The sequence below is a fragment of the Mus pahari genome, chromosome 13, assembly GCF_900095145.1.
Source record: "Mus pahari chromosome 13, PAHARI_EIJ_v1.1, whole genome shotgun sequence".
Classification (NCBI taxonomy): Eukaryota; Metazoa; Chordata; class Mammalia; order Rodentia; family Muridae; genus Mus; species Mus pahari.
Genome location: NC_034602.1, coordinates 78,929,703 through 78,942,123, shown reverse-complemented (window position 1 = coordinate 78,942,123; position 12,421 = coordinate 78,929,703). Strand labels below are relative to the sequence as shown.

Below are 12,421 nucleotides of genomic sequence, written 5' to 3'. Positions count from 1 at the left end.
ATGTAAGAAAATCTATATATCTGTGTGAGAATCAAAACTTTTACAGTTGAGAAAACTGTCACACCAGTGTTTCAAAGTTACTATTACCCTGTAGTGGTTAGTATATTTGGTGTTTCAGATAGTTTTACTTTGAGGATCTTCTATCCCCAAAATGAAGTAACTTTTATTTGCTCCATATAAGGTGTGAAGTTAGCAAGTTTAAAAAAATAAAAAATAAATAAAAACCGCCCTTCCCCTTTCATTCTATCATTTATTCCTTTTCTATGTAATTTTAGTGCATAAAGCTTTTGTTTTCAGAATTATTTTGATTGAAATATTTTTTGGTTACTTTTATTAAAAGAGAATTTTTCTTTCAGGTGGATTTTATGGGAAATGTATTACTCAATATGCATTCTAATTTGGGGCTCTCCTCCAATCAAAAATCATCAGAAAATTAATTATTAATATTATAATAGCATTTTAGACACATTTTGTTACAAAAGCTCTTTAAATACTTTTAAATATCTCTTGCTAACAGTATTTCCTCCTTATTAAGTGCAGTTATTTTGTTCAACAGCAGTCAGTGGAAGAGCATCTGCAATGTCAAACACTCCTACCCACAGTATCGCTGCTTCTGTTTCCCAACCTCAGACTCCAACTCCAAGTCCCATCATTTCTCCTTCAGCCATGCTACCTATCTACCCCGCCATTGATATTGATGCACAGGTAAGCTCCGCATTTAGGATAGATGGTTTCCCTGGAACCACACTGCTTTTAGTAATCTCACACATCTACGATTATGTTGTCAGAGACTCCAGATACAATTAAAAATGAAAAACCATTTAAAAAACAAAAAAACAAAAAACTATCAAGCCAGACATGGTGGTTCACACCTAATTTTGCATTTTAGAGGGATAAATTAGTATTACATGAGTTCAAGGCTATCCTGGACCTTCATAGTCAGTACCATGTCTGGCTGAGTTAAAACTAGTTTTTAAAAGACTAGAATATAAAAGAAATACCTTATGCAAGATTAAAATGAAACCAGAACTGTGATCCCAGCCTTTAGGAAGATGGGTAGAGAGGATCAAGAGTTCAAGGGCATCCTTAGTTGTGTAATGGTTGAAGCTAGTCTGGGTTGCATCATACCCTGTCTCAATAGAACAAACTAAATAGGTAATGGATTGTTTATAAAAGATAATGCTGGGGCTGAGACTACATCAGTGGAGGAGCACTTAAGGGCTGAGTTTAGGGGTTGGTGAGATGGCTCAGCGGGTAAGAGCACTGACCGCTCTTCCGAAGGTCCTGAGTTCAAATCCCAGCAACCACATGGTGGCTCACAACCACCCATAATGAGTTCTGATACCCTCTTCTGGTGTGTCTGAAGTCAGCTACAGTGTATAACAATAAATAAATCTTTTTTAAAAAGGGGGGGGGGCGCTGAGTTTAGTCTCTAGCTTCAATCAAAGGTGATTCTTCATCAACTTTCTGTTTCTTACATTATATAGTCTTAGTAACTTTTTCCCCTTAAGATGGGGTGTCTGTATAGCCTAGGCTGGTCTCCCAGCAATCTTTAAGCCTCCTGAGTGCTAGGATTAGGCATGAATCACCACACCTGGCTTTATATTGCATTTAAGAATTACAATGGAGGGCTAGAGAGATGGCTCAGCAGTTAAGAGCACTGACTGCTCTTCTGAAGTTCCTGAGTTCAAATCCCAGCAACGACATGGTGGCTCACAACCACCCGTAATGAGATCTGACGCCCTCTTCTGGTGCGTAGGAAGACAGCTACAGTGTACTTAATTATAATAATAAATAAATCTTTGGGCCAGAGTGAGTGGGGCCCACCCAGAGCAAGCGGGGTTGACCTGAGCAAGTAGAGGTCCTGAAAAATTCAATTCCCAACAACCACATGAAGGCTCACAACTAGCTACAGTGCACTCACATACATAAAATAAAATAAATAAATCTTTAAAAAAAAAAAAAAAAGAATTACAATGGAATTATGTATGGTATATGAGGAAATGTATAGTGAATTTATACAATTTTAACGAGTAGCAGATTCTATTGAGGGAATAGAAACACTTTCTTTGGATTATCTGAAAGAATATATATGAAGTGAAAAAAAGATACAGTTTAGAAAGGGTGAGCTCTATTAAATAAGCTTTTGCATTTAAAAAAATTAATTGCTTCCCAACATTAGGGAGATGGAGGCAGGTGGATTTCTAGATGAGTTTGTGGCCAGTTAGGGCGGTGTAGTAAGGCCCTGTCTAAATAAGATTAGTTGACTGTTGATGGCAAGACTTCTTAGTGGTTAAAGATGCTTTCCATCAAGTCTCATAGCCTCAGTTTGATCACTGTAATCTAAATTGTAGGAGAATAAGCTCACCTACCACTTTTCTTGTGATCTTTATTTGTACTGTGCCATGTGTTCACGCATACTCTCGCACTTACACACGTAAGTAGGTAGGTAAGTAGATAGACACATACATACATACATTCATTCATACATTATTATATATTTGTAAGTTCAGCATGATGTCTCAGGGCAAGATGGGTTTGGCAAACTTGCTTGTTTATATCTTGACAAGGGCCAAATGATGGCAGGTATGGTGCTATAAGCCTATAATCTCAGTGCTTGAGAGAGAGAGGCGGGAAGAACAAAGAGTTCCTTTTCAGCTACATAGTGATTCTGAGGATGTCCTGGACTAAAGAAGACCTTTGTCTCACAACAAATCAGTGAAGTAAATTTAAATTAAAATTTAGAAAAGATGAAAAGATTAAGAAGCATGTTAGAAGAGACTATTAAAAAAAGGTAAAGTTATGGGGCTGGAGAGATGGCTCATTGGTTAAAAGCACTGACTGCTCTTCCAGGGGACCCAGTTCAATTCCCAGCACCTGCATGGCAGCTTACAACTGTCTGTAACTCCAGTTTCAGGGGACCTGGTACCCTCACACAGATATGCATGCACCCCCCCCCCCAAAAAAAAAAGAAATGAAAAAAAGGTAAAGTGATAGTAAGAAAATGTTGGATTTTGATGAGTATCTGGTGTGAAGAAGTATATGCCGTTAAAACTTAAACCAGCTTTTTTATAGATTTGAATTTTGAGGAATGTGTGTATATACTATTAAAGCCATTTCAGAGCTATGGTAGTTCCTTTTTATGTATGGGTTTGTTTATTTATTCTTAGGGTCTTACTGTATAGATCAGACTAACCGAAAGCTCAGAACCACCTGTCTTTGCTCTCCTAAGTGCTGGGATTAAAGGTGTGTGCTACTACCAGACTCACACATGCTGTATTTTGATTTTCTGTTTATTTTGTTCGATGTGTAGTTATTTGAACAACATGTTCTTCTCTGTTCCACAAGCGTGCTTGGTCTCTATGGAAGCCACAAGAGTTCTGTTTCAGAGTTTCCCAAAACAGCCATCCATGAGCTGCCATGTGGGTGCTAGGAAATGAATGTAGGTTCTCTCAAGAGCACCAAGTACACTGGCTAACTGAACCCTCTCTCTAGGCTGTAATGTTCCTAGAGGGTAAAGCAAGCCTGTACTCCTCAGACCAGGCGACTTACTTTACTATCTGGAAGGAAGCTAAGCCTTTTGGTTGGTCATTTGGCAAAGGAGGAATCACAGCTGCAAGCATCCTGTTTGTCTTAGTATGTTTGTTAGCTGTGAGGAGTCTTGGCCTAGCTTGCCTGAATTCATGACCGTCCGGGTGTGTCTTCTGGTTAGGAGAACTACAAGTGTGCACCACTGTACTCAGTAAGCTCCCATTCGTGCTGCTTAGTCTCTTTTAAAACTATAAGAACCATGTGCATTATATTTATTATTGATCAAATAGTAGAATGCAGTAAAACTTGGCATTGAATATGCATTATTTCACTTGTCCTTTTGATCTTGAGACTATTGCATTTGGCCCAGAAGTGTGCACTGATTTTTAGGGCACCAGGAAACTGTGTAGGGACCCTTAGTGCAAAATTAAGTTCTTGTTTTCCAAACATTTTCAAATAAAATGAGTCCAAAACTGTGTGCCCAAGCACAATTGAAATTACTGAGTGTTAAGTTATTTTTTTTTAAGATTTATATATTTATTATAAGTACACTGTGGCTGTCTTCAGACACACCAGAAGAGGGCGTCAGATCTCATTACGAATGGTTGTGAGCCACCATGTGGTTGCTGGGATTTGAACTCAGGACCTTTGGAAGAGCATTCAGTGCTCTTACCCACTGAGCCATCTCGCCAGACCCGAGTGTTAAGTTATTAATGATAAAATTATTTTACTCAAACACTTAACCCACAGCCATGTAAATTAACAGGATTTACATAAATTAAAATATACTTTTGTTTATATATAAAGATTTGACTGACAGTTGCCCGGCAGTGGTGGGTAGTGGCACACAACTTTAGTCTAAGCACTTAGAGATTTGTGAGTCCAAGGACAGCTAGGTCTACAGAGCAGATTCTAGGACAGCCAAGGCTAAAACTAAGAAAAGCTGTCTCGAAAACAAACAAGAAGTGATCTGACAATGGATCCTTAAAATACCCATGTTTGGGAACTTGAGCCTACCAGTTAGGATTATCTGTTGCTCTTTTTTTTTTTTTTTTTTTTAAAGATTTATTTATTTATTATGTTTAAGTACACTGTAGCTGTCTTCAGACACTCCAGAAGAGGGAGTCAGATCTCATTACGGATGGTTGTGAGCCACCATGTGGTTGCTAGGATTTGAACTCAGGACCTTTGGAAGAGCAGTCGGGTGCTCTTACCCACTGAGCCATCTCACCAGCCCGCTATCTGTTGCTCTTAAGTGGGTCCCACTATTTGTTTTCCAGCATCTACATGGTGGTTCACAGCCATCCTTAACTCAAGTTCCTGGTGATCCAGTGCCTTCTTCATGCCTCTGAGGGCACCAGGCAGTCATGTGACACACATATATGTAGGCGAAACATACATAGACTACGTGAATCTGAAATAAATAAGATAGATAGGTAGATAGATAGATAGAGTAGATAAGTAAATTGTTTTGTAAATCCCTGTCTGGTTTCTACATTGAGCCTTTTAAAAACTTGTTGCATTTTTGCCTAACATGACTTAAGATTGCTATTTGTGCTTATCTAGATATAGAAAAATCTTTGCACATTAGAAAACAAACAGAGGCCGGGTGTGGTGGTGCACACCTTTAATCCCAGCACTTGGGAGGAAGAGGAAGGCAGATTTCTGAGTTCGAGGCCAGCGTGGTCTATAGAGTGAGTTCCAGGACAACCAGGGCTACATAAACTATGCTTCCCAAATGCTGGGATTAAAGGCGTGTGCCACCACTGCCCGGCTCTTGCCTTTATTTTTAAACTGCTATGGACTTTTTTCAAGTTAGAAGTAATATGAGAAGAATTAATTTAAAAAACGTATCCATTATTTCCATCCAATAAATATCTCTTCAAAGGTGTAGATGTGGGCTAGGACTATGGCCCAGGTGATACTGCCTAGCATGCAAAGAATCCTGGGTTTCAACCTGTTAAGATGATCTATACCTCAAATGCCAGCACACAGGTCGAGTCAGGAAAATCAAAAATTCAGTGTCATCCATTAGTACAGAGCATGTTTGAGGCTAGCCTGGGCTACATAAACTATGAAGTTTAACTTGGCTCAACATCAAGTCTAACATCAAGACTCAAATTATAGCTGGATATGGATTATAGTGGGGCATAACAGCGCATGCCTGTGATCCTTAGACTTTGAAGGTTGGGGATTATCTCAAGTTGTAGCTAAGTCTAGAGTTCAGAATGTTATGGATGCAGTGTTCTTCCCCCAATTCCTAAAGAGATAAAGTGTATGACATTGTCTTCTACTTCAGTTGCCTAAGTCTTAGATAGATGGTGTTTGTTTGTTTGTTTGTTTCTGTTACTCTGCATTTTGTAATCTAGAGAAGAGTTTCAAGTGATACAAATACCTGAGGAGGCAAGAGGGACACACTGTGTATTAAGGCCTTCTGCTGTGTTCTGGGAAGTCTGAGGCAGGGGGATTGGCAGTTGGAGGCTAACTAGCCTGGCATATATTAACAAGACTCTGTCTCAAAACAAAAAGAAAAGTCATTTAATTTAAAATTGTGGCTCGTATTAGTTGGAGAGACTCTGGTTTTAGCACTTGCTGTTTTTGCAGAGTACCTATCATCCATGTGGCAGCGCATATCTGCCTCTAACTCAGGTTCTGGGAGAACTCATACCCTTTCACAAGACAGGGAGGGCTTGAGGGCAGCCTACATTCATTCTGTCCCTGCTTCAAATGAATTGTGCAGTTCATTACAATTACATTTAAACTTGCTGATTTTTCTCATCTGTTTGATACCTTAATATGTTAGTTAACTTGCACATGATTTAGCTGTATCAGAAGATGAAATACTTGAAATTGTGAAGGTTTTCTTTTTGCAGGTATTTAAAAATACTTAGGTCTTTCTGTCCTTCCTGGTTTCAAATGTAATTAGTTTAGAAATAATAAGTTTGCTTCGTATACTAGATTTTTTTTTTAACTTGTATAATAATTAGCTTATTGAAGGTTTTATTTTCCTACAGTACTCGCATGTTTTGTACTCCTTCAAATTAAGTCATGTGTATGGTTGTATTACCTAGTCGTGTCAATAATTTATAAAGGTGCTTGTCTGTTTTATTAATTGTTTTTGAGAGTTTCTTGCTGTATATCATTGGCTGTCCTAGAACTCATTATATAGATCAGACTGGCCTCCAACTCAAACATTCACCAACCAATACCCACCCCAAATCTCTGAGAGCTGTTACCATGCCTGCCTTTTACACATGCACGCACACACAAATGCGCAACGTTATTTTTCTCTCTTTTCTTTTTTTTCCCCTATGTTTGTGATTTTACCTTGGGTACTTGAAATCATGCAGTACCTGTTTGGCCAGTGTGTGGTGTGAAGCCCGTAAAGGGTCCTTGCCTCTCAGGCATGCTTTCTTTTGGTTTTTCGAGACAGGGTTTCTCTGTGTAGCCCTGGCTGGCTGTCCTGGAACTCACTTTGTAGACCAGGCTGGCCTCGAACTCAGAAGTCCTCCTGCCTCTGCCTCCCAAGTTCAGGCACGCTTTCTTTCTTTGCACTGTAAATCATTGTTAATATTCCACTTTTTATTAATGGATTATAAAAGCAAGGTGATATCAATTTGAAATTGTGCGCTTTGTGGGATAGAAGCAGTCTTTCAGAACTTCACAGTTCTTGTGTTATCTTCAAACATTAGTTCTTTTAAGTTATTAATGAAAGAAATAAAATGGAGTGGGCCTCCTCCTTGTAACTAACTTCAATTCCCTAAAAAAATTTGACTACTCTCCTTACTCAGTTTTAAATTTTATTTTTTTGATTTTTCAAAATAAATAGTTCTGGGTGTTTTTGTTTTGTTTTGTTTTGTTTTTAATAGCTTTTACTTAAATTACTCTGTATAGTCATTGACAAGATCCTGCAGAATCTTCTACTTATCAACCTAACATAGAACAGAGTACTTGGGGGAAAATGATGCTTAAAATTGATATTAGTTAAATATATATTTTACGATGAGGGAAATATGTTCTATTGATCACCTAAATTTTTTCATGCTTGTCTTTTTCATATTTTATATATTTTTGTGCATTTAAGTGGGACATTGCTATTATAAATTACTCTTTAGTCTCCAAAAGAATTTTTACACCTCATAACTTAAACCTATCTGTAGATTGCATATAATTAACAGAGAATGTGGGTAGAATAGGACAGGTATTTTAAACAGTCTCAGAATACCTTTAGATTGTCTTTGTGATAGTTTGTTATATAGAGTGTCCTTCTTTGGTCTTTAAAAGCCCATTTTAAGTAGACAGTTTAATGTGGCCATCAAAATCTGAGTTTCTGTTTCCTTTTTTCTGAAATAAAACACAGGTTCTTTTCTTTTCCTTTTTTTTAAATATAAAACGTGAAATGAAGAGCATATACTGAAACACAGAACTGTTACTCACTGAAGTTTCATGTCCTTCTTCATTGTTGTCGTTGGTGCGTCTCCCCCTTGTGGCCATCCCTGATCCCTGCAGTCAGTGGCTGTGTCTCTGCCAGCTCTTCTGCAGAGCATCTATTGCGGCTCCCTCCATCACTGACTAGTAGGCTTTTTCTCATTTCTTGACTCTTGATCAGTTACACTTTTTGTCTTGTTTTTAGTTTTTTTGTAATGGAATTTGGCATTTATAGTTACTAGGAGGGTATGGCTTTTATTATGTAAACTAGTATAGAAGAACATAAATCTTTTTTATAAATCTTTATTAGTAAATCTTTGGTTATGTGACTTTTTTACAGCTATTGTCATTCATTGAGCATTCCACTGATGTTTCCTGAACAAAACAGAGAATGAAAACATAGCATAAGTTCCTTAGATTTTTAAGAGTTCCATGGGCACCAAGTCTTTAATCCTAGTGTTTAGGAGGCATGAACAGGTAGATCTCTGAATTCAAGGCTAGCCTGGACTATATAGTGAGAGCCTCTCAAAAACAAAACAAAGACAATTTTCTTAAATCATCTTTGTATAGATAAAGTAAACAGTATGGTGATAGAATATAAACATATCATCCAGGATGAAATGGAGCTAGCCTGATACAGTTGTATATAACAGTGATTCTACTCTTACTGAGTTCAGGTGGGATTATGTGTTCCCAGGCCAGCTTCAGCTACATAGTGAGAAAAATGTCAGGACAAAGAAACCACAAAGGAAAGTAGAGACACATAACTTAGGACATTTTTAATTACCGTGTTAGAAAACAAGAGCATGATGACACACAGCTTTAATCTCAGTACTCAGGAAGCAAGTGGTGTCTATGAGCTACAGCCAAATCTTCAGAGTGAGGCCAGTCTCCCAAAGAAAACCCACCATAATACGATGGGAGGCAGAGTCAGGCAGATCTCTGTAAGTTCAAGACCAGCCCTGTCTACATAGAGAGTTCCAAGAGAGGGCTACATAGAGAGACCCTGTCTCAAAGCATGACTTAAAGGATTGCAAAGCATATAGTCAGTTTATAACCTGAGAATGGTTTTCGTATCGAAAGAACATTTCAGAGGCTCCTCCTACCCAGTTTGTGAGCCTGTCAGACTTCTCAATTTTATACATGGATTCCTTTTGGAAATATTTATTTATATTTAAATCCAACTGCATCGTGGAAAAAGTATATTCACATCTTCATTTTTCCAGACTAACTAAAACATTTTCCAATGTTTTAGTCAGACTGGTTACATTAAAAATACTTTGCAAATCAGGGTAGGCAGCTTTCTGAGTTTGAGGCCAACCTGGGTCACAAAGAGTATTCCAGGCCAGCCAGAGCTATAGTAAGACCCTGTCTCAGAAGCCAGGGGTACGGTGGCATTCAGCTGTATTCACAACATTCATAAGTGAGTAAGATCCTTTCTCAAAAAGAAACAAAAGGGTTGTGAATCTGTTAGTACTCACACATTACTCCAGAAGTTAATAGCATGATTAATCTTCATTCTTGAAAATACAGTGTGTTTCACATGTTTTATCTCTTAAAGAATTTAGGGCCTTTATTTACAGATAGGTTACTTGAAAACAATTGTTTTCTTTTCTTTTCTTTTCTTTTCTTTTCTTTTCTTTTTCACGGCAGTTTCTTTGTGGAACTGGCTTTATAGACTGCCTAGTCTGGCTCTGCCTCTGCCTCTGCCTCCCAAGCACTGGGATTAAAGGCATGTAAAACCATGCTTGCTACATTCTTTAAATTTTAAGACTTTTAGCTTGGGGTGTTTTTTGGGGTGAGGGGGTCTCACAACAACTAACTTGGTCTCTGTATGGAGGATTCTACATCCTGTATGTTGTAATTTTTTCTGCTCTAACTAGTAGGCAGGCCTCTATTCCTAATCTTTTGTTCCCACTCTCAATGTTATACCTGATTTTACCTGCTGGTTTTTCTTTCCCTCTGATGATTTCCTCATGTACACAGGCTAGTGAAAATCGCCTGAAGCCATCTGAAGAATTCTCTGCTGATCTCCAGAGCACTCTCTCTGTAGTCCTTTCCTCTTCAGACTCTCTTTTCAGCTAGGCTCTGGCCACCTGCCATTCCTACATTTGCATTTCTCCATATTTTTCCTTTGGAACCACCTATCTACCCATATCTCAACTAGTGTGTATACATGTCTATATATGTGTGTCTATATTTATGTATAACATATGTATATATAGCATATATAAATTTTAGACCGGGTATGGTGACACAGGTCTATAAATTCTAACAGTAAAGAGGAAGAGGCTGAAGGAAGGAATAATAAAAGTTCAAAGCCAGCCTAGTGTACAGTGATGTTCCATCTCAAAAATTTTAACAATGTTATTTAAAAATAGTAAATATAAACTTTTAGTAGCCTTTGCACTAGAAAAGTCACTGAAGCTAGCATATGGAAAAGGCTTTTAATTTCAACACTCCAGTGGTGATGGTAGCAATGAAAAAAGAGTTTTAGGTCATCCTGAATTAAGGCAGATCTGAGCTATGAAGTTTCAGAATCACCACCCTCCAATAAAAGAAAAACAAACCAAAAGTTTGGCTACTCATTGGTAGAAGACTTGGTAGTAAACCACATGCCGTACTAGTACTTGAAGAGGCCTGTGGCTGGATGATGTGCATTTCAACCTAGCATGGACCACAGATTTTGATGTCCTGACATAATCGAGTGGTGCATATGTATCTTTGTGTTTGTCATTAACACTGGAAAGTCATTCAGATAAACTAAACTGATCTCTCTCTCTCTCTTTTTTAACAGACTGAGAGTAATCATGATACTGCACTAACACTTGCCTGTGCTGGTGGCCATGAGGAACTGGTACAAACACTACTAGAGAGAGGAGCTAGTATTGAACACCGAGACAAAAAAGGTAGCCCTTATTTTTGTCAGTTTTACTTTATGGAATGTTTATAGAAAATATGTATTTGTCAATGGCTTATGGCCAAGTATTGGTACTTAAATGTATTGGAAATGAGTTGTTACTGTTTCTTTGCTTAACATATAGTAAGATTATTTTTCCCCCCCCCCAGGTTTTACTCCACTCATCTTAGCTGCTACAGCTGGTCATGTTGGTGTTGTAGAGATATTGCTGGACAATGGTGCAGACATTGAAGCCCAGTCAGAAAGAACCAAGGACACACCACTGTCCTTGGCTTGTTCTGGGGGCAGGCAGGAGGTAACTTTTCTCTTTAGTGTAACTTTTCTCTTTAGCAAATATATACTCATATTTGTTTTCCATATAGGAAAATATTTGCCTGATTGATTTATTGACATTATTGTATACTAGCAGGGATGCGGTTAATACAATGTTCCAAGAAAAGTCATATATTGTATAGGGGGAACAGGTTAAATACACCAATTATACTGTCTTTTTGGATTCACAACTTTCCAGTTTTAGATCTAAAAATTGCCCTATAATCCATGTAGTTTCCTGTTCAGCGTAAAAGGCTTGTTGAACAAGCCTGACAACTCCAGATCTCCAGAGAGGCTTTCTGAAGTTTTCCTTTTACCTCCCTGTGCTCACTGTCACACATGCTCACACACAACACAAATTCTATCCAGTGTTAAATCTAAACAGTGTTGTAGGAAATACAGCAAAAATGGCACAAGTGTATGAAGAAGGTGAAGACAGTGGAGGTGAAGAAAACTGAAAAATTAGGAGCTTGTGATAGCTTGTCTCTTTAATGTTAGTACTCTGTAAGTAGAGGCAGGCAAATCTCAAACTTGTAGATCAACTTGGTCTACTTAGAGAGCTGTAGTCCACCCATGGTGACAGTGCACATAAGAAAACCAACAAAGCCGGGCATGGCGCATGCCTTTAATCCCAGCACTCGAGAGGCAGAGGCAGAGGCAGACGAATTTCTGAGTTCAAGGCCAGCCTGCTCTACAAAGTGAGTTCCAGGACAGCCACTGGACAGCCACTAAAACTTTTGTCTTAGTGTACTAATGCTGTGAAGAGACTACAACTCTTATAAAAGAAAACATTTAAATCGTGGGCTACCTTAACAGTTTCAGAGGTTTAGTCCATTATGGTCATGGCAGAGAACATGGCAGCATTTCAAGATATAGGAGCTCATTTCTGCAGCTCCAGTCCAGGCAGCAGGAAGAGAGACTCTGGGTTTGGTGTGGGCTTCTGAAACTTGAGAGCCTACCCTTAGTGACATACTTCATCCAGCAAAGGCCACACCACCTGACCCCTCCCAAGGAGCACTGCTCCCTTATGACCAAGTATTCAGTGTAGGAGCCTGTGGGGGCCATTTCTATTCACACTTCCACAGTAGCTTCCTGTCACTTCCACATAGAAATGTAATAACAAACACTTTTGCCCTTAAATACTTTTTTTTTTTTTTTTTTTTTTTTTTTTTTTTTTTATAAGAAGGTACACTGTAGCTGCTGCTAAGTGCTGTGACGACTGGTAAAGCT

At 38.4% G+C, this 12,421-nt stretch overlaps 1 protein-coding gene across 1 annotated transcript in view; it reads left to right on the top strand.

Annotated features, from left to right (window-relative positions):
• Ankrd17 (ankyrin repeat domain 17) overlaps nucleotides 1–12,421 on the top strand; it is a 144,779-nt gene that overhangs the window by 86,315 nt on the left and 46,043 nt on the right. The window contains exons 16-18 of the mRNA XM_029545023.1: nucleotides 560–705; nucleotides 10,757–10,868; nucleotides 11,029–11,255. Coding sequence (XP_029400883.1) covers nucleotides 560–705; nucleotides 10,757–10,868; nucleotides 11,029–11,255 — 485 coding nt within the window. The remainder of the gene's footprint in view (nucleotides 1–559; nucleotides 706–10,756; nucleotides 10,869–11,028; nucleotides 11,256–12,421) is intronic.